We start from the raw sequence: 20,174 nt of genomic DNA, 5'->3' as shown, positions 1-20,174 counted from the left end.
GGGCAGAGTCATGAACGGTCAGCGGTGGAAAATGTGTCTCTGGTGGTCAGCTTTGCAGCTCAGCAGAGAGGAAGCTGAACTTTCCTCCATTTTATCACAACCAGCAGCTTCATTACTGGGCTGCCAAAATGGAGGCCTGATGGAGTCCACTGTTGATTAAAGGGGCAGTCCAAAAAAAAAAAAAAAACAGGGTACAAAAACAACAGCAGAGGAGCTGGAGGAGGAGGCGATGGAGGTGATGGAGCCTGTTAGCTTAGCACAAAGACTGGAAGCAAAGGGGATAAACGGCTAGCAGCACCTCCAACGCTCACTAATTAACATGCTTCATCTTGTTTGTTTGATTTGCCAAAAAAAATAAAAACTTAAGCGTGAAAATGAAAATTTGCAGTCGACTGCCGGGAGTACTAACTTCATGGAGTATCCACTGGTTGCCTGGCAACTGCTGCCAGATCCTGTACATAACCAAACATACTTGTTAATTAAACAAAACAGGTATAATGTGTTAGAGAGCTTCAGAGGCGTTTGGTATTTGGATTTTGTTACCACTAGATAGAGCCAGGATAGATGTTTACCTTGTTTACAGTCTTAATTGGCTGCAGCAAGTAATTAAAAGATGTAAGAGTCATGATCTTTCAGGTACTTTGTGAAGTCAAGACTCAAGAGGTAAAAAGTGATAGCGGGTCAAAGTAAGTGGCAGGGTTAGTTTTTAAGGTTTTTTAAGCGAATTTTGACCAGCAGGTGTCGTGCCAGAACAGGAGCTGGGCAAGAAGGCAATGCAACCAAGTCCAGCAGCCTCTATGGTGAAAGTTTGACTCATTAGCTGTCTTGTGCTGTTGACCTTGCTTGATGTTTGGCTGTTAGCAAAGTTTCTGTAATGTAATCATAACAAATACACGTGTACAGCTGTCTATATTTACCACCGTGGGATTAAACTTTTCAGTTTCAAAGTAATGTTGCTTTAAAGGGGGAACACAAATATCATGTCATGTCATGAACATGATATCAGAAAAGAGAACACAAAAAGTACAGTTCCATCTGTTTATTGATTAACTATAAAATATTGAGTTACTAAAACGATTTAAAAGAAACACTGATAAACGTGGTTGCTGTCTGTAAAAAAAAAAAAAAAAAAAAAAAAAAAAAAAAAGAAACAGTTCCTTACACGTACAGTATAGGGTGACAGAATATATCTGGTTTCAGATTTATCTCTAAAATGTGTTTTTTTTTTTCATTTTTACAAGATTAGACATGTGTACAAAGTATATTCTGATATCTTTTTTTCTCCCCTCGACAGTGAAGGATCATTTACAAAACTTAGATGATTTTTCTATTTATTTTCAAAATAATCTTTTTTTTATTATTTTTCTGTAACAGGACGATAACGATACTGAAGGAACAGCAGACGAAGAACCAGCCTCCAGTCCACCTCTCTCTCTCTCTCTCTCTCATTCAATCTTTTACTTTCTCTCCCATTTCTCTCTTACTCTCTTTCTCTCTCTCTCTCTCTAGCAGCTAGCTCCCAGTGCCAGTCAGCAGTATTGCTTGAGAGGCGTGGACGATTGTTCAGAGAGGGGAAGCAAAAATAAATGACAGAAACATGCAAAAAAAAAAAAAAAATCATGAATCACAGCAAAAACTAAAATTTTGTAGGACAAGCATAAACGTGATAAAAAGAACATACACAAAGTCAGGCTCTTAAAACATATGACACCAAATGAAAATGAAGGCGAAGTGGGCAATACGATTCGGTGTGTGTTTGTGTGTTTTGGACCCTGTTTGAAGGCCTAAGGCTGGGCTTTGGGTGGAGATAGAGGGGGAATAGAGATTGGAACGGTCAAATCGGGGGCAATGGACTTTGGTTGTAGATCTGTGAAGACTTTCTCCATGATCTCAGCTAAGAGGGTCTTCAGCTCTGACTGACTGGTGGAGAAAATCCAAGTATATAGCTTAGGTGGGCAAGGTTTCACTTGGTTCGTTAGTGCTCGTTGTTGTGACGACTGTCGTCAGAGTCGTTCAGGACACATGAAGTCTGGTCAGTCAGTCGTTAAAGAACATCTGGCATAATGGGGGAACGACAGTCGTTAGGTCACATGTCGTCAGGTGTGGACGACAGTCGTTAGGTCACATGTCGTCAGGTGTGAACGACAGTCGTTAGGTCACATGTTGTCAGGTGTGAACGACAGTCATTAGGTGACATGTCGTCAGGTGTGAACGACAGTCGTTAGGTCACATGTCGTCAGGTGTGAACGACAGTAGTTAGGTCACATGTCACAGGTCGTTCAGGACTGTCGGAAACTAAGAAGCCTCTTGGATTAAGAAGTGAAACAACTTTACTTATCTTTAACCAAGTCCAGTTCCCCCAGATTGAACTCTTCACAAAGAAAGATAACCTGGATGACTGAGAACCTTCACAGACTTAGAGATTGGAAGGCAATAACACACACCTTAAAGGGTTATAAAAGTGTGTAAGTGTGTGCATGTGTGTGTAATAAGATGTCTTATCACACACAAACACACTTAGAAAAAAAGTGCTTTAGCAGCTCCAGGGGTAAACAAACATTCATAACGGGCACTTTAACTTGTTCACTCTACAAACAACCGGTTCGACCTGTGTACCCATTACACTCCCACGGCTGAGATACAGCCGGAGATCCATTTTGGGCCGACTTGTCACTCAAAAACTTTTTGAACTCTCTGTCTGCAGAAATGCGAGTTTCAGGCAGCAGCAGCTTGAGGAGCAGGTGGGGCTTTAAGCAGATAAGATAATGAGTAATCTCAGAAAAACAGCACATGTAGTCACTCTGTACCTGGTTAAACCACTTTCAATACTAACAGACTAGCAGCACATACAAACGTTTCTTTTACCGGGTGGCTATCATGTCTGGATTTTATATATATATTTATATATGTACTGAAATGCTACTAATATACTGGCAGACGTCTTTTTTTATCATTTATCAAATGTCACATTAACATATTGGGACATCTTGCAGCCATCTCAGAGTGAGTAAAAATAAGATATATCCTAGAATAAAATCAGACATAACCAAAAGATCTCAAAAGAGTAGAAAATATTAAACCTATTGAATATCAACAAGACAATCTTCAGTCTCTGCGGCGACACAGAGAGAGGGCAACGTGGTAAGAAACATACGAGAAAATCAACATGATAATCAGATATATATACTATATATACAGTATACTATATACTGTATATAGATACAAACTCTATACACAATAGTGTAGCTAAGTGAGTTAAGAGCTCAGGAACGGAGGGTTGTTTAAACGATAAATCACAAAGAAGTCAGGCGTTCCCCGAACGTCAGGGGAAAATCTGATTACTCCTGGAGGAGGGGCGGGGGAGGCGGGATCTAAGCGAGATTTTGGCGAATCATCATCATCATCATCATCATCGTCATCATCATAAGGCCTGGGAGAGTAAAATGCCGCCCAAAAAACGCTCACAACCCTGAGCACAACATTCAACAAGTCTGACCCTAAAAAACGGTTAAAACGAGGCACGTAAGCAGCTAAAAGAGGTGAAAAGAAGAAAAAAGGGACGTGTGTTTGTTTTATCTGTTTTCAGGGCGAATCATGCGGCGGAGAGGCGGCGAACGCAGGAAGTGGGGGGTTAGTAAATACTCTAGGAAGACGTACAAGACTCCCAGTCACAGAGTCTCCTTTGCGGCGGAGCTCATTCAAAGTGCACTCATGTCAAATATGATTGCTTGGAAAGGGGGCGAAATGTGTTCAGACTTGTGGGGTTCAAGATAAACATCCATAAAACAGCAGAAGCAAAAAGAAAAAGAAAACCAAACACAGGACATTTAGAGGTTGAAAAACGCTGCAGCCAAACCGTGGAAGATGACTGTTAAAATTGAATTATGTTCATGATCTAATCAGTGCTGGCAGCTGTGTACGTATGAATATCAGCGCCATGACCTTGATGCATCTCTTGGGCTGACTGCAACGTTTACAACCCTGAAAACACCTTTAAAAAAAAAAAAAATCCACCCTCTGGGACTCCTTACACTGTTAATACATCAGCTTGTTCAGTGCATTCGCGGAGTCACTTTGTGATCATGTGTCGGGCGTCCTACATCCCCCAAACTGGACAAAGTCAATGACAGTATAATGAATGGACGGCGTGTCCGTGACATGTTTCTGAAGAGTCGGTGTGAAGCTCAAAATCTGCTGTGCTGGCTGCATGGAGCATCAGGATGAAGTAAGCCTGGGTGCTGGTTATAAATATAAGACTACAGCTGGCATTGGGGAGGGAACAGCTACCTTGACTTTGTCTTCAGGTAATGAAATCCACAAATTAGCAACTCTAAAGCTCACTAATTAACACTATATATATCATAATATCGAGATATATCGTGTTAATCTTCATGCAAAGCTAAGCTAACTGGATGCAGCTTTAGATTCAATGTAAATACCACAGACTGTATAAAACAGTGGACGTAGTATCTGTGACATCACTTGTAGGTTTCTGAAGAGCTGTTTTGAAGCTCGGTGGACCTGAGGGTGCTCAAACAAGGCAACTGTAACGGCACCAACTTGTCACGTCCACGTTCTTAATTCTGCAGAAGCCTTAATGTAATTTGAACAGGTGACTGTCTTTTGTACCAGGCTGTAAACATGTTTATTTCTGCTGTGAAGTTGGGACTTTTTCACATGGGGACTTACGGAGACTGACTCACTTCTGGAGGCCAGCCTCGAGTGGACGTTTGAGGAACTGCAGTTTTTGTTTCATAGTGTTTTTCAGGGTGGATTTTTTTTCTTTTCTTTTTAAGGAACTCAAAGATGAAAATGGGAAGTGCTTTTAATAGTACAAGATTCCTTCCTCTCTCTTTAAGCCTGAGTCTCTGAGGGAGTCAGAAGTTTTAGTATCACACAGACAGTTTCGCCTGCCCGAGTTAGGATTGTCAAGGGGGGGAACAGAAGGTTTAAATCAAAAGGAGCGTTGAGTGTTTTTTTTTTCTTTAAGTGCTTTCTGTTGAACCTCTCTCTTTCTGTGCGTCTCTTTCTTCTCTTTGTCTGTCGCTCCTGCTGTTCTGTAGATACATTTATATGACTGTAACATGACTGTAACATCACCACGGCAACATCATAATCACAACGTCACATCACCGGCGTGTGTGTGTGTGTATGTGTGTGTGTCGGGCCTCTCTCTCCTGTATCATCATTCACAGTTCGTTAAAGCTTCTCGGCTGTTTACCTCTTTAGAAAAAAGTACTCTGACATAAATCTATTACATGAAAATAAAACACATATTTTCCTCTATATAACTGTGTGTATTACATGGAGGTGAGTATTTACACGTGTCTGTGCATGTGTGAGTGTAAAGTGTGTTTATGACGGGTATATTTACATGTAAAAGGACACTGAAGTGCTTGTGTGTGCTCTGAAGTTTTCCTATGAACACGACAAAGCAGAACAGTTTGTGTCGATGGAGTCTGTGTGTGCAAAAGTGTCAAGAGACTTGTTCCTTTTAATACTGTCCATAGTGTCTCTGTCGTAGTCGCTGTTCATGACAGTCTGGTTTGAAGTGTATCGTTGTGTCGGCGCGGTCGAGTCGCACACTGTGAAAGATCCATCACGACTGAAGATCAGTGATTAGACTTCAGTTGAGTTCGACTTCTCCTCGGTGAGGTCCATGATTTGGTTTCAGCAACTCGTGGCGAGTTTCTGTTTGTTCAGCAGATGACCGGGACTCCGTCCGTGTTGAAGATCATGCCGGTGGTGGGTTCGTAGGTGCCGGCCAGGTAGTAGAGGTCTTCACTGTCGGCGTAGCGGCGCGTGTGGGTCATCTGCTCGTACTCCTCCACACTTACCACCAGGCACTTGTGGCTGACCGTCTGCACATCATTCTCGTCGCTGTGAGACGACTGGTAGAGGGCGCGCTGTGACAGAAAACAGAAGTTTATTTCTAATCTATGAAACGCAACTAGACAGATGACTGTGTTCACCTGTGGAGCCCCAAAACTGATAAAATGTATAAAAACTGTATCATACGAGTCAAAAAATATAACTGAATACCTCAAAACAGTAAACGGCTACATTGATACTGTTTTATTTGAAAGGGTGTCCCACAGGATCTGTGCTCGGCCCACTTCTTTTCACTATTTTTATAAATAATTTGGGTCAAGACATTACAGATGCTCATTTTCTCTCCTACTTGTGATGGACAGTACAGTACTTGTTAAGGGACTTTTTTATATGGTACCTGTTGCTAAATGAATTTGGGTATATTGGGAATACTCAAAGTTATAAAACTCTGATTTATTTGAATTTTTTCAAATCCATTTTAAAGACCTGGAGATGAATCGTTGGGTGTTGTTGCTTATTTAACTAACAGCATTATTCATTGATGTATTCAGTTATGTTTTTCGACTTGTTTGATGACCTTTGACTACATTTCGTCAGTCTGGAGGCTCCATATTGTCTAAGCTCTTCTTCGTCGTTATAATAAACCAGCGGATTTGAAGCCTGAATATGAAATACACAGGTAAAATAATCCTTTTTCCCACCTCCATGAAGTCTTTCCTCTGGATAGACGAGTGCAGAGCTGCTGGTAAAGACTGACCGCACATCTGATCCCAATTCTGAAGAGGAAAGAGTTTAAATTGTTTCAGTCCGACGCGTTTCTTTTACGCATATGATACTAAAAAAAACCTTCTCAAAACAAGACCAGACTTGATTTAATCAGTCACTCCTACCTTCTTGTCGGTGAGTTTCTTTCCAGGATTTGTCTCCTCTGGATGGTAGAACCAGTTGACCCTGACCACCATGTTGCTGCCCCAGGACTCCCACATGCTCTGGATGCGTCCGATGAAGGGCAGGTTAGGCCGGCCGGCGGACAGAAACACGGCACAGTCACCGATGCGGATCATCTCCCTGCCTCGCACGATGGCCTTGTAGAAGAGCTTCTTGGCTTTGCCTTTCATTCCTCGTCTCTGAAGTGGAAGTCAGAAGAGGTCTTAGTGTGATTTCTTTTTGACAAATACAGTCGGTGTTTCTCAAACATTTGACCATAACTCTGAACTCTGAACTCACCTGAGTGGGTTTCCCAAACCACTTCCAGAGCTGCCTGGCTGGAAGGAAAGCTGAGATTTTGGGCCTGTTCTCCACACTGGGAAGCCTCTGACGCTTAGCCAGCTCCTTGGTTGTGGGCAGGTGGACCCCTTCTCGCCGCTTCGGTCTCCCCACCTTCCCCTCCCCTCCACTGGGCTTTGGCTTCGGAGGACGACCCCTCTGCCCGGAGCCCTTCCCGGTGGCTGGTTTAGCGGGTTTAGCAGGAGCAGAAGCAGCAGGAGTTGGAGAGGTAGGAGGTGAGGGAGACTCTGAAGGAGGAGACAGCTCTTCTTCTTCCACTTTTACATCAACCTCATTCTTCACTTCTACTTCCTCCTCCTCCTCCTCCTCTTCCTCCTCCTCTTCTTCTTCTTTAGTTTTTTCTTTCACTTTGTCCTGAACTGGAGGAGGGGAGACGGGGCCTGGTGGAGGAGGCGTAGGGGTTCTCTCTTCATCTGAGCTGCAGGAGGAGTCGTCAGTGGACGAGGAGGACGATGAAGATGACGACGATGAAGAAGATGAAGAGGAACCAGAGCAGGATGAAGAGGAGGAAGAACAACTCGAGGTGCATTTCTTCTTTTTCTTCATCTTCCCTTTCTGTCCTTCCTCCTCAGACTCAGAGCTGCTGCTACTCTGAGATTCCTCCTTCATCTTCCTCTCCTCTCTTTTCTCCACCTCCTTTCGCTCCTCCTTTTTACCTTTCTCCTCTCTCGTATCCATCTCCTGTCCTCTCCCAGCACTTCCACGACTCTCGGACTTCTCCTTAGCCAGCATCGGTGCTTTGTAGTTGGACTCCTTCTCCGGCAGGCCGCTCTCTCTGTCTGGAGCTCTCGGTTTAGCCTTTAGCGGTTTCTGATTGGCTGTAGCCGTGGCGATGGGGGTGTGATCCCGTCTGACTCCCCGACCCTCTAGCAACATGAGAGCCTTGGTCTTCTTGGTTTTGGGGGAGGTGACACCTTCATGGTCGAGCTTCACGAGGGGCTCCGCGGACAGGGGCTTGCGCCTCACTACAGAGCCCACGTCAGTTTGCCCAGAGCTGGGCTTCGGTCTGGAGATGGGGCTGGGCCTCGAGCTGGAGGATAGCTGGTCAGACGGCATCTTCAGTTTGGGTCTAGGGGTAGATGATGATGATGACGACGACAACGAAGACGATGAAGGTCTGGGAGCCAGTGAAGAGCTCGGTTTGCTTGTTGACATCCTGGAGATGGGACTTTGTATGATTCCAGAGCTCAGGCTGGTTCTGGAGCTGCTGTGATGGTCTGAGGAGGATTTGGTTTTGGGTGTGGAAGCAGAAGTGGGCCTGGGTGTGGACGTGGAAGCACTTGACTTGGGTGCAGTGGATGATGTTGCCATACTGGGCCTGGACATGGGTCTGTTGGTGGTGGGACTGACACTGCTGGTGTTCTCTCTTTCTCTGCGCTGGTTGTTGTACGAGCTGAGGTTGGGCTCGCTGTACAGATCCACGGTCAGGACCTTACCGTAGGTGGACGGGTATAGAGAAGGAGGCAGAGAGCGGGAGGGTTTGGGAGCAGGAGGCTGAGATGAGCTGGTCTTTCTGGGCACCGGGTTGGGAAGGGTAGGGCTGCTTGCAGGGGAGGTGGTGGAGCTCTTGCGGCCCGGTTTCGCCTGGGTTCCCATTGTCGGCCGGGATGCAGGCCGGGGCTTCTCCTGAGCCGCCTTCTGGGCAGAGGAGGTCCGGTCCTGGGAAGGCTTGGCTGGAGCTTGGGGTCTCTCTGCGGGTTGGGCGGAGGAAGATGGAGGATCAGCTTTCTCCCGGCCGTCTGGGTTCATGGAGGTCTCTGAAAACAACACACACAAAAAAAGTTAACTCTGCTGTTTTAGGCAGACTAAACCATAAATGGGTTTACACTGGACATGCTGACATTTCATGGTTTTTGTGGTCTGCAGCCTCACATGCTGAGAATGGCAGACAAATCAGCCAGGAAACAAGTCTGAAATGAAAACATTGCTTTTAAGAACTGCTTACCCAGAAGAAACAAGGCCGGCGTCAGCAAATCAGACAAGCAACATGCCATATATTACAGCTAGAGTAATAGACTCTGAGCTTTACAGAGAAAAAACGAAGCTGTTCGAGCAAATTCATTAAAGTGACATCGGAGATGACAGCCGTGGTCAAACACGGGATGTCTGATGAAAGATCTGTCTGAGCCTTGAGCTATTTTAGTCAGAAAGAACACGAGAAAAGTACTTTTGATTTTAGCCCTTTAATGGGTCTCTATGGTGTCTATAAATACATTAAATAAGAGACAACAAACTGCATGCTACTCATTTCATTATTCCCAATAATCAACATAAATTATCTGTCTGTGTTACAAATCATATCAACACCAGACTATAATGTGTGCTTTAAAATGTATTGGAGTACATCAAAGATCACTTTACAAACTCCATTATATTTCATAATCAAACTCAGTGTTTAGTCTTAGTTTGTAAAATCATATTTCACTATAATATTTGGAAACCTGGGAAACAATAAATGCAGTCTGAAACCTGCTGAGGCGTCAGCCTTTGAAGCAGAGGCTCAGTGCCGAATCTTTTGTGTGAACTTGAACTCTGGCCTAAGAAGTGTTGAAATAGTCCTGAATCAGGCCCACATGGTGTTGATATAAGGATGTAGCGGTGGAAGGAAATCCGCCTCAGAGGGTGGAGACTGGGATTATAAATTATGGTGTCTGGAATAAATCTTGGGTTTATCTCTTGCCAAATAATAAACTACCACCCAAACTTTTTTTCACCTCTTTGAATCTTTTTTGGACCTTTCAAAACTTCTGTAACTCTTCATCATTACTGTAGATACAGGCCGTCATTTTGGACCATACAGTAGGACTTCACTTACAATTTGGCTCTTAATGTACTGTGTACTAGTTTTATTTTAAGCAACTCTGAGCAGCAGGTCGGTAATAAGAAAAAGTAAAAAGTAATAGTGGAATAGTTTCAAGGACTTATTATTATTATTCCTGAGGACGCAGGTTGATCAGCTCACCTGGTTTGGGTTTGGGTTTTCGTCCAGGTTTTCCTTTGATCTTGGGAGTGCTGTCCTCTGGCTTTGTTCCCGTCTCTTTGCCCTCTTTGCTGCATTTGCGGACTCGCCTCCTGGAGCAGCTGGCCACGAGCAGGGCAGGGGACGGCTCAGCGCCTGGACAGAGGCACAGAATCAGAACCAGCAGGTTTTAGGATTTATCTGAAGAATCTCTTTCATCATGACTGCGGTCTTTCCTGCCCTGTTTTAAACTCTCAGTTGAGCAAAGACGATCGGCTATTTTGGACACCGCTGTGTGTTTTTGAGTGTGTGTACTCTCTCGTACTTGGTTGGAAGCATCTTGCTTGCAAAAGGATAAATATTTATATCAGTTTCTGATGTTTCTGCTTGTAAGAAAAGTGCTTCATGGTGTTTCTCTCCTCACTGTATTCAATGTGGACTCATGAATCCCAAACTAGGCTTTAGTCTTGGAAAGACCACATCCACTTAGGAACAACTATATATACATATACATACTAAATACACACACACACACTCAGTCTGAAGAGTAGCAATGTACCAGAATAGCAGCACCACTGGGAAAACACTTATGCTAAAACCAGTGAGGGTAAAATGAAATCTGTGACTGCATGTGCTGTTTCAAGACTGACAACCAGAAAAATCTAATGAGATCAACAGACCACTAAATGTGTGTGTGTGTGTGTGTGCGCTCACAGTGGATCTTGTAGTCTGGCGGCAGCAGTCGGATGTGGGATAGCGGGATTCGGCCTGTGTCGCCGTCGTCAAACTCCACCGTGATGAGATCGTCGTTCTCGTCGATATCTGAACTTCCTGTTTGGAGAAATAAAAACAGTTTTATTAAATTAAAAACACATTAACACACCGGTTATAACACGAGTGGTTTAACGGTGTCAGAAGACTTGTTTCTTTTTGTTTTATTGTGGTAGAGCTCAGTGAATTGAATTGAACCCAGACCAGTTATGTTCCCATTACCACTCGGCTCTTCAAAGTAATAAACTTTGCTGTATCGTACGCTGAAGGCTCTGTTAAGATCTTTTACATTTGTTTGTGCTGCCAGCTACAATTAAATTGTCCATGTAAGTGGATTATGAATAAAATCATCCAAGTGGTGTGTGTGTGTGTGTGTGTGTGTGTTTGCGTGCTGTTGCTGTACCGTTGACAACTGTGCCAGGGTAAAGGCAGCGGTACTGCTGGCTCCAGTAGGCAGCGATGCGGGTGCCCTCTGGGAGGTAGCGCACAGAAGGAGGCTTCACATCGATGATCTGCACGAACAGAATGAAGAACTTTTACTGTACGCGTCGACATAACAGTGTGAGCCCAGTCCTCGCACGCATAGGACAAACTTTGCACGTAATGCTGTAGAGAGCGGCGGAGCATCAAGACGTTCATAACGCGTCCACGTGTGATACTCACAGCCTCCTGCAGCAGTTGTTCCAAGCAGTAGATGTGTGGTCGGTTCCCTCGCTCGCCCTCCACCACCACGCTGTATCTGCAGGGAGGAAATGTGAGAAAGGGGTCAAGGAGACGGCACTCCATCTTTATCTTAATTCTTTGACAGCTGTGATTTGTAGCAGGCCGCGGGAATGTGTCCTCTTTTACTAACTGCCGCTACAGTGGCTCAGGGTAACATATTCAGAGCGGAGCACAGCTGATACCCAAACCCCTGCTGGAATATGTCGGTTTTCTTTTAAATATACCACTCCACCTGAAGTGAGATGTAAAAGTAACATGACAGGTTTTCATGTTGGTGCATCTTTAAAGGAGTAGTTTGATATTTCGAGGTGAAGGAGCAATGGCTTCACTTCGAGCTCCATCTGGATGTTCAAAATCCTACCACCCGGCGGAGGAAACTCATTTCAGCCGCTTGTATCCGCGATCTCATTCTTTCGGTCACTACTCAAAGCTCATGGGTGAGGATTGGAACGTATACAGACTGGCTCTGCCTACCAGCACCTCTAAAGCTCACAAATTTGTTTAAGTAATACAAAAACATTTAGTGTGGTGACATGAAAGCGGTGTCAATCTTCTCGTGTAACTCTCAGCAAGAAAGCAAATAAGTGTATTTCCCACAATGAAACATGGAGTAACCAGTTGAAAATCGACAAAACTTTCTGACAGGTCTCTGTGGTCTGCAGATGCATTCCCCACCAAACAATATTTTATCTCATGGACTAAATATGTAGGAGTACTCCGCACATCTTCCGACCATCTGCAGCTGGATCACGTGCTTCCCAAATCAAGGACAACAAGAAAATTGGAGCAAACTGATTGATTTGCAGCTTTTAATAGTGCAAACAGATGTGTGTGTTTCCACTATTAAAGGCTGCAAATCAATCACCGTGCTCCTTTTTTTTTAACCCTCTGAAGTTTAAAAGTTCTCGAGTGTACTCACATGTCTGGGGAGTGTACAGTGTTCACGTGTCCTGCGTACAGCAGTTGGTCGTCCATCGGGATCAAAACTCGGAGTCCGTCCACCAGGGAATCCTTATCCAACACGCACTGCACTGGGGCTGAACACGACATCATGCGTAATAAATAAGCATGTCGTTATTTAAAGTGTAAGACACGTTTGGCTGGAAGCAGCAGTAGATGGCGTCTCTGCGGACTCACCAGGTGTGGAGGACCTCTCGGATACACTGTTGCTGCGCGGTGGAAGGAGTTCGTCTTCGCTGAAGCTGCTGTCCTGATTGGGCTCGAAGTCTTCGTCTGCCGCCATGCTCTCCATCAGCCGGCTTACAGCTCCCCTGGAAGGCTGCAAGAAACACACAGAGGCTTTATTTCACAGCAATAATTATACCTGAAATGTATTAGTAATATGATGATGATGAAGAGATGATACTGCTACTTCAGGTTAATTTGCTGCAGCCCACTAAACTACCAGGCCTGACACACCACAAATTAACTTTTCAAAGTCAAACAGTGACATATTACAACACTTATGCTGTTGAAAACACAATCTTCTGTGGCCGTTTCCACCGCCACAAAGAGCTCTGCGCAAACACTTTAGCTGCCTTTCGTGTTTCCAAAACAAACTCTGGAGTTTTTTGGGGGGTTGGTGGCAGATGGAGAGCAATGCAACACTTTGGCAGAAAATCACATGATACAAGAGAACTAAACAGTGTTTACTGCAACAGAAGCTATCAGTTAATTTCTTCATGTGTGAGACACAGCGAGCTAGAACATGTTGGCACGTTGAGGTCTAATAACTGAAAGGCTCTGATTTTGTCCTTGCCGGGATAATTAAGTTCACATCCATAATGACTTTGGAGCTGATCCATCATCCGACTGACCTCTCTGGCCTTGGTCTTGGCTTTTGGTTGGCTCTTGCGTGTCGGGCTGAGGCTTAGAGGCACGGGGCCGTCTGTGATTGGACCGCACAGAGTGGACGGGCTCACAGGCAGAGGAGAGTCCTTCGACTTCTTTTTCTGGTTTTAAAAAGTCACAATACAATGTGAATATGAATGATGGCATCTATCATCACACACACATACATGACTACGTGACCAACAGTGGACTGTGAGTCTACACTGATCAAGTGTGGACCAAGTGTTTTTTTTGTCATTTTAAATAAATCAAAACAGAATAGAAATGTTACCTTTAACGATAATATTACTTCAAGTGTGCTTTTTTAAAGAACTTGCCAAGTGGGGACGTGCAGCCTTTATCAATTTCTACCTCCATAACTACAGTGTAGTAACTGTTTACTGCAAAGACTTTCTCTGTTTCTTTAAAACATGGACAATTTAACTTTAATGTTTTCAATATTTAAATATTTCTCTGCAATTCAAATATTACAAAAATAATGATGGCTACTTTTAATAAGAATAAATAACGTTTTAGCTGCATATCAGAAGTAACTTGGCTGCATGCACTTATATCAAGGACTGCAGTATCAGCAACAAAATTTACTTTATCTAGGCTTTAATCAAATAAAACACTGGTTCTCAAAATCCTTGTGGTGATAATTTCTGATAATGAAATTAACTTAAAAACACACAATACTATCAAAAAAATGTGTAATCTATGTGAACGGAATTATTGATATGTAGTCAGACTCATGCAGGGTAGTGCACATATATCCATGAGTAGTTACGAGCTAAAATATGACTAACATAATGAGTGGAGGTAAAATTAATGGTTCAAAAACTCCAAATGGGAAATATTAGGAAGATCAGGAGAACCCCATTAGCTCTTGTTCTGTTCAGGACTGAACAGTCAACAATAAATAATTTCCTTATTAAGAATAAACCTCCTGTGTGAACTGTCTGTAGCCAGGTCGACTGTATTTTAACGTTGGTCATGATGATGATACTGTGATATTTTCTGAGGTGGTACACGGAGTAAAAAGTTTGAGAAACACTGATATAAACTATAATATTTGTAGTTGTTGGTCTTGGTTTATGACCTGATGAATTATGTATTTAAATCCCATGCATTTTATTTTATATCTTGAACAGAAAAATGATTGTATTTTATCTTTCTGTATGAATCACAGATCCCATAAATGTTGTCAGAAATATTTCATGTACAGTTTAAAATAGGCGCTGACATTCTAATGAAGTCACCTGTAAGATTATTTCAAAACAATATAATATGAGTAAAGAAATCTAAACTAAACAGCCTCTTCGAAATGTTTTTTGTAACATGAAGGCTGAACTTTACAGACACACACAAACACACAGGGTGGGACGCTGCCAGGCTGCCTGCCGTTGTCCTTTCTTGTCAGCAACACGACACAGACAGCAGGGGAGTGCTGCAGTGACTGAAGTACTGGGAAACCCTGCTGGCTCTCTGACACACACTCTCACACACAGAGGTGTCAAGGGAGACAACCAGAGTTTGGAGGAGGAGGAGGAGAGGAGTGACACAGTAACAGAAAAGAGGAGCAAAGAGAGGAGGAGGTGGAGAGAATAAACAGACTGGAAGCTCTTTGTTTTTCAGGCTCAGTTGGTGCATAACACCCTGATGAATTATTGACGTACTTTCACCACATCTTTCCCCTCTCTGGTGGGCGGAGCAGGTTTGGGCCTGGAGGCTGGCTTCGGGGTGAGAGGTGGAGCTGAGCTGGAGGAGGAGGAGGAGGACGAGCTCTGACTGGAGGAAACAGAGACTGGCACAGACGTCTGACTGGCCGAGGTGGTGGCATCGTGGAGGAAAATCCTCTCGCTGCGTCGTCGGGTCCAGCCCTCATCCTCGCTGAAGCCTCCGACCCCGGAGCTGGTGGGGAGGTCGAAGCTGAATCGCCGCGGCGACCTGGGCGAGGGGCGTGGTTTGGGCAAAGGCTTGCATTTTATTGGCAGAGCTTCGTCTCGCTTGGTGGGGCTGGTCTGGTCGATGCGGCGGGTTGCTGGGGGCAACAGGGGGAGCTCTGGGGCGGAGCGCTTGCCATGCAGCAGAGAGGGGAACTTCCTCAACCGCAAGTCTGAGCCAGAGTCGGACCACTCGCACTCTGAAGACCCTGATGGAGGAGAGGGGAGGGTCACATGATGTATAAACACACTGTACAGCTCCACCCATAAACATGCAGCCAGTAATAAACTCAGGTGAAATCAATAACTCTGTGAATAGGACTATTGATCAATTTGAAACTAATACATAATTCAAGGCTGAATCATTACATGCACCCTGATGTGACAATTAGAAATGAATGGATGTTTAACTATGGATCAATAGCACAATCCTGAAGAAACGCTCAGGCGTTGAAGCTGCTCAACCGCAAAAAATTACAATTAAAGTGTCGAATGCTGTCGGGGGGACCTGAGCAATGTGTAAAAGCAGAGTTTGTACAGAGGACAGGCGACATTTTATTCAGATATAACAAGAAAAACCTTTATTTCTGTTGCTGTGGTTGTGTTTTGTTACCCAAAGTGCTTTGCCGGCTGCGGTGTTTGCCATCATGGAGAAGGCTGCTCAGCGGGGTGGAGCTGACAGGGAGGGCGCTTGCCGCAAACCTGGCCAGAAGACCCAGCCCGCTCTCCTCACAGCCACCGTCATCGTCGTCCGAATCGGACTCATCCTCGTTGTCTTCGTCGTCGTCCTCTGAGGTTTCTGTTTCAGAGAAAAGATTTTTTTTAAAACTCAGAGATGGAATGTGGCTGTGGCGGTGTGGGTGCTGGACCAAAGGTCAAATCACTTCCTACTGTTTGTACGGACTGCAAACACAAAGACTACACCGTCGAGATGATGAATTAACCAAAGAATGACGATCGAGAAAACCCTGTGTGACAGTAAACAGCAGCCTGGGCCTTACATTAACACACTGTCTGCACAAATACACACTAAACATGTAGGCTGATCAGAGACAACAGAGCTAAGAGAGGAGATAGACTTCCACCGCCTTCACACTGTAACGCTGTGTAAGCAAGATACAGAAAGGAAAATACATGCATGAGAGACACAGCTGCTGAGAACATGTGAGCTGAAAAACTGACTCAGACATAATTTATTATTTGAAAAAAACCTTCAGAGACAGAAAGAGAAGTGAAAACACATAATCCTCCAAGTCTAAAGGCGCGCACACACACATTCACACACACTCTGCTGGTTAGCTGTGTGTTAGCAGTTAGATCCTTGGCAACAGATGAGCAGGAGGAGCGTCTCCTCAGGGGTTAGTGTTAACATTGAGGGTGGATGCACAGTACAAAGTCATACTTTCATATTTTTGTCATTATCTTCATCAATCAGCTACGGTCTTGTGTTTGCTGCCCTCTCTGGCTTTCAAATGTGTTGCACCTGTAACCACAGCTAGCAGTGATGTCACGCTGTACTGGAGTACACCTGTACATCACTACAGCAAGGTGAGAAGTTGATGGAGAACTTTTTAACCTGGATCCTTCTTTTCCAAAGTATCTAAAGAGGATGACAATTTTTGAAGTTAATCCAGTGTTGATGGCAAAACTGCAATTCCTCTGAGGCGTCACCATCGACGTTAAAGGCTTGGCAGGCTCCAATTGTTGTTCTAAGTGTCTGATATTATGGAAATGAAGCTAAAGATAGAAGTTTTTGTTTAACCAGAAACAGAGTTGCTGGTCTGCCGGCGCCTCCATCGGTTAAGTTTGTTTGTTGTTATCATCCAACTTTTACCACATTAGTTCAGAGACCATTTAAAAACACCAAAGTCACACAACAGCACAAACAAACTAAGCGATCGAGGATGGTGTCAGACACTTGCAATAACAATCTGAGCCTGTCGAGTTTAGTGGACGTACATCGACAGTGTGCAATTTCCCCGGAGGATTAAACACACTGCAGTGAACAGACTCTCACTCAATACTGGACCAATTTCAAAAACTGTTGTTCCAATTTAGACACAAAAACACACTTAACTAGGCTCCCCAAGTTGAAAAATTCCCTTTAAACCAACAGAGGTCAGCAAAAACAAGATTTTTAAAAAAACTAAAACATTAATTCTTCAGAGTTGTGAGGCTTTATTTGAATTTTTACTTTTATTGTGGCTCATTTCAAGTTGTTTGGACTTGATTTAGGAGCTAAATCGACTTCATATGTTGGTACTGTGAATCCACAATGTGTTAACTGTAGCTGGCAGACGAAACAACAAGCAGGCACTGAGAGGACAGCCCTGTGAGCCCCCTTTGGTATAATGTTGGTATGAGGTTTGAGCAGCCATGGTTACAGCCGCTAACCAGCCTTCCTTCAAGGCCGTCAGGAGACCCTGAAGTCGGGCGAGTGGAGGGTAACCATGGCTCTCGTTCATGAGCTTTAATTTGTGAATAAAAATTTAAAAAAAAACAAACGTGAAATAAAATAAAGATAATGTTCTGTGTATGTGGTTCAATTTCAGAAGAATAGAGGTAGGGGCACTTCCTACTTACAGAGCAGGTGAACAGGGGTGTGGCCTCAGGGCAGGGCGGAAACAGCGCAGCGGCGGCAACAGCGCAGCCTCGCCGTAGCGTAGGCCTGGCCTTAGCACAGTCAAGCTCAAGCAAAGCTTTAGCCACAGTAGCGAGGTAGCGTAGGGCTCAAGGCTGCGCTAGTCCTTTGCCAAGCTTCTGTAATGTCGCAGAAGCAGCAGCAGCAGCACAAGCACATGGAACAGGCTGAGAGACACTCAAAGCATCATGGGTAGGTACGGGAAGGAGGGAAAGGTGAGAAGACAAAGCAAGGTGTCGGAGAGAGCAACGTAAAGGGAAAAGGGTTATTTGAAGGTTTAGTAGACAGAGGAGGAGCTCTATTGTCCAAATATCCCCCAACATGTAATGTGTAGTATGTTTATTTCACCGACATCACCGAAAAACTGGACCACGTCATCAATAAACATGAACTATCATTCAACGTCAGCTTGTTCTACCAGATTCAGCTCTGTGTGACTGTGAATGTTTCAGTTTCCCAAACCTTAAACGTTTTTTTATTTCCCAACGTTTGCCAGGAGAACTGAAGGGATATTTGACGAACAGAGCGGTCTAAAAAAAAAAAAAGGATGTGTGAGGTGCAGTGGCAGCTGGACAGACTGACGAGACGGACAGACAGATGAAGCAGACACAAGGACCACAGCGCTTCGCTTTCTGTGCCAATCAAATCAACACCTTTAATAAAGCTTATATAGGTACCAAAAAACTGCAAATACAACTTTATGAAAAAATCTCACAATTCACACAATTTTTCAATGTACAAATGCTACAAAAACAAACAAACAAAAAAAAGAAACGGTTTGCAATCCAGGCAATAAAAAACACCATAGAAAAACTCTTTTTAAAAAACAAAACAAAAACAAAAGGCAACTTTGCAGGGAAGCCAGCAGCAAGAGAGGTAGGGATGGTCGAGCTAAAGCACAGTTTGAAAAATCAGCTGCCGTAGCGAAACGCAAACGAAGACACAAGCTGTGACGAGGCTCAAAGACACATTTTGTTTCTGTCTGACTCAACAGCGAAGGAGGCGAGGAGGAGCTGTAAGATTTGGTCAGTAACCTTGGTCGAAGGAGTCGTCAGAGGAGCTGAGGCCCGCTTCCTCCAGCAGCAGGGATAAGTGCTTGTGTTTCTTCTGAGACTTGGACTGACTGGACAGCAGGGACGTCGGCGACGATGCGGACCGCCTCTTCCTCGTCACGTTGCCGTGGGAACGCGTCCCTGAGAGAGGGGGCCAGCCCCCTCGAGCAGAATTGTGCTCTTCTGAATCTGAGTCTGGTGCAGAGAAAGTGCGGTTAATGATTGATGAAGCGAAGAGAGACAAGAAGATGTGTGCTCGAAACCTCAACATGACAACCTGAGAAGACCTGAGGACTCTTCAAGCGAGGCCAGCAGGACTTCATTTGACCCGTTAAACAGATGACCACTACTGCTACCATGAAGTAACTGTATAAAACCACCAGGACCATGCAGCATGCTGGTCTCAGGAGGATGAAGCACATGTACATAGTCTAGATGAGGAAATGTTCTCCATACGACGAGTGTTGTGAGTATAAATAACCTGTGAGTCAGTGTTTAAAAGGATAATCCACCGTTATTAGTTTTCTAAATGTCAACAAATCCAATGAAAAGAACAAAACTAACGAGTCCTTCTATCAATGTTTTTCCACTTCTGTAGCCTGATACTGCTTCTACGTCTACTCTTCAAACAGTGCTAAATGATTTCCTCAAATATCGGGGCAACTCAAACTGGAACAAAGCATTTGTTACTAACTTATTCATCCACTGCTGAAAATAATCCCCATTATTTTCAGCAGTGGATGAATAAGTTAGAAGGGGCTGGAGTTGACCGCTAAGTGGCTGCTTCAGACAACGCCGTCGCCTCCAGAAGACACGTACAGGGATACTACTTCTACTGGTGTGATCTCAACCACCTTCACATCAACGCCAGCAAGACGAAGGGACCTCAGACCACACTGGTGAACATCCAGGGATCGGGTATCTAGATAGTGGGAGCATACAAATACCTGTGTTCACCTTGACAATAAACTGGATTGACTGTGGAGGTTTGACGGGTCTGATTGGCGGCTGCAGTGTGACGTTGGGTTGCGTTTTTTCTAAAAGTTGGATCTGGCTCAACTTCTGCACAACAGGTCGCTGCTAAAACAAACTATCTCCACTCAAATGGATGGAAAAATTGGATTGTGTCTGAA

The 20,174-nt window shown here is 44.2% G+C and overlaps 1 protein-coding gene and 1 long non-coding RNA gene across 4 annotated transcripts in view; one reads left to right on the top strand and one right to left on the bottom strand.

Annotated features, from left to right (window-relative positions):
- Positions 1 to 1,119: 1,119 nt before the first annotated feature.
- On the top strand, positions 1,120 to 3,847 carry LOC113747095 (uncharacterized). The gene is made up of 2 exons (XR_003463335.1): positions 1,120 to 2,147; positions 2,275 to 3,847. It is a non-coding gene; the product is annotated as an uncharacterized LOC113747095 (long non-coding RNA).
- Positions 3,623 to 20,174, bottom strand: part of tnrc18 (trinucleotide repeat containing 18) — a 47,876-nt gene continuing 31,324 nt past the window's right edge. For 2 of the 3 annotated variants that reach the window (XM_019265086.2, XM_027285377.1), the window contains exons 17-30: positions 19,024 to 19,236; positions 15,962 to 16,147; positions 15,082 to 15,557; positions 13,390 to 13,524; positions 12,710 to 12,851; positions 12,492 to 12,609; positions 11,513 to 11,588; positions 11,253 to 11,361; positions 10,793 to 10,909; positions 10,082 to 10,234; positions 7,060 to 8,876; positions 6,723 to 6,959; positions 6,534 to 6,608; positions 3,623 to 5,906 (exon numbers count right to left, since the gene is read on the bottom strand). In XM_019265086.2, the coding sequence (XP_019120631.2) occupies positions 5,700 to 5,906; positions 6,534 to 6,608; positions 6,723 to 6,959; positions 7,060 to 8,876; positions 10,082 to 10,234; positions 10,793 to 10,909; positions 11,253 to 11,361; positions 11,513 to 11,588; positions 12,492 to 12,609; positions 12,710 to 12,851; positions 13,390 to 13,524; positions 15,082 to 15,557; positions 15,962 to 16,147; positions 19,024 to 19,236 (4,061 nt within the window). In that variant the 3' untranslated portion in view covers positions 3,623 to 5,699. The remainder of the gene's footprint in view (positions 5,907 to 6,533; positions 6,609 to 6,722; positions 6,960 to 7,059; positions 8,877 to 10,081; positions 10,235 to 10,792; positions 10,910 to 11,252; positions 11,362 to 11,512; positions 11,589 to 12,491; positions 12,610 to 12,709; positions 12,852 to 13,389; positions 13,525 to 15,081; positions 15,558 to 15,961; positions 16,148 to 19,023; positions 19,237 to 20,174) is intronic. The other variant, XM_019265087.2, reaches the window with a different exon arrangement.

The sequence above is a fragment of the Larimichthys crocea genome, chromosome XII (assembly GCF_000972845.2).
Source record: "Larimichthys crocea isolate SSNF chromosome XII, L_crocea_2.0, whole genome shotgun sequence".
Lineage (NCBI taxonomy): Eukaryota > Metazoa > Chordata > Actinopteri > Sciaenidae > Larimichthys > Larimichthys crocea.
Note: the sequence above shows the minus strand (reverse complement) of the source record. Positions and strands in the feature narration are given on the sequence as shown.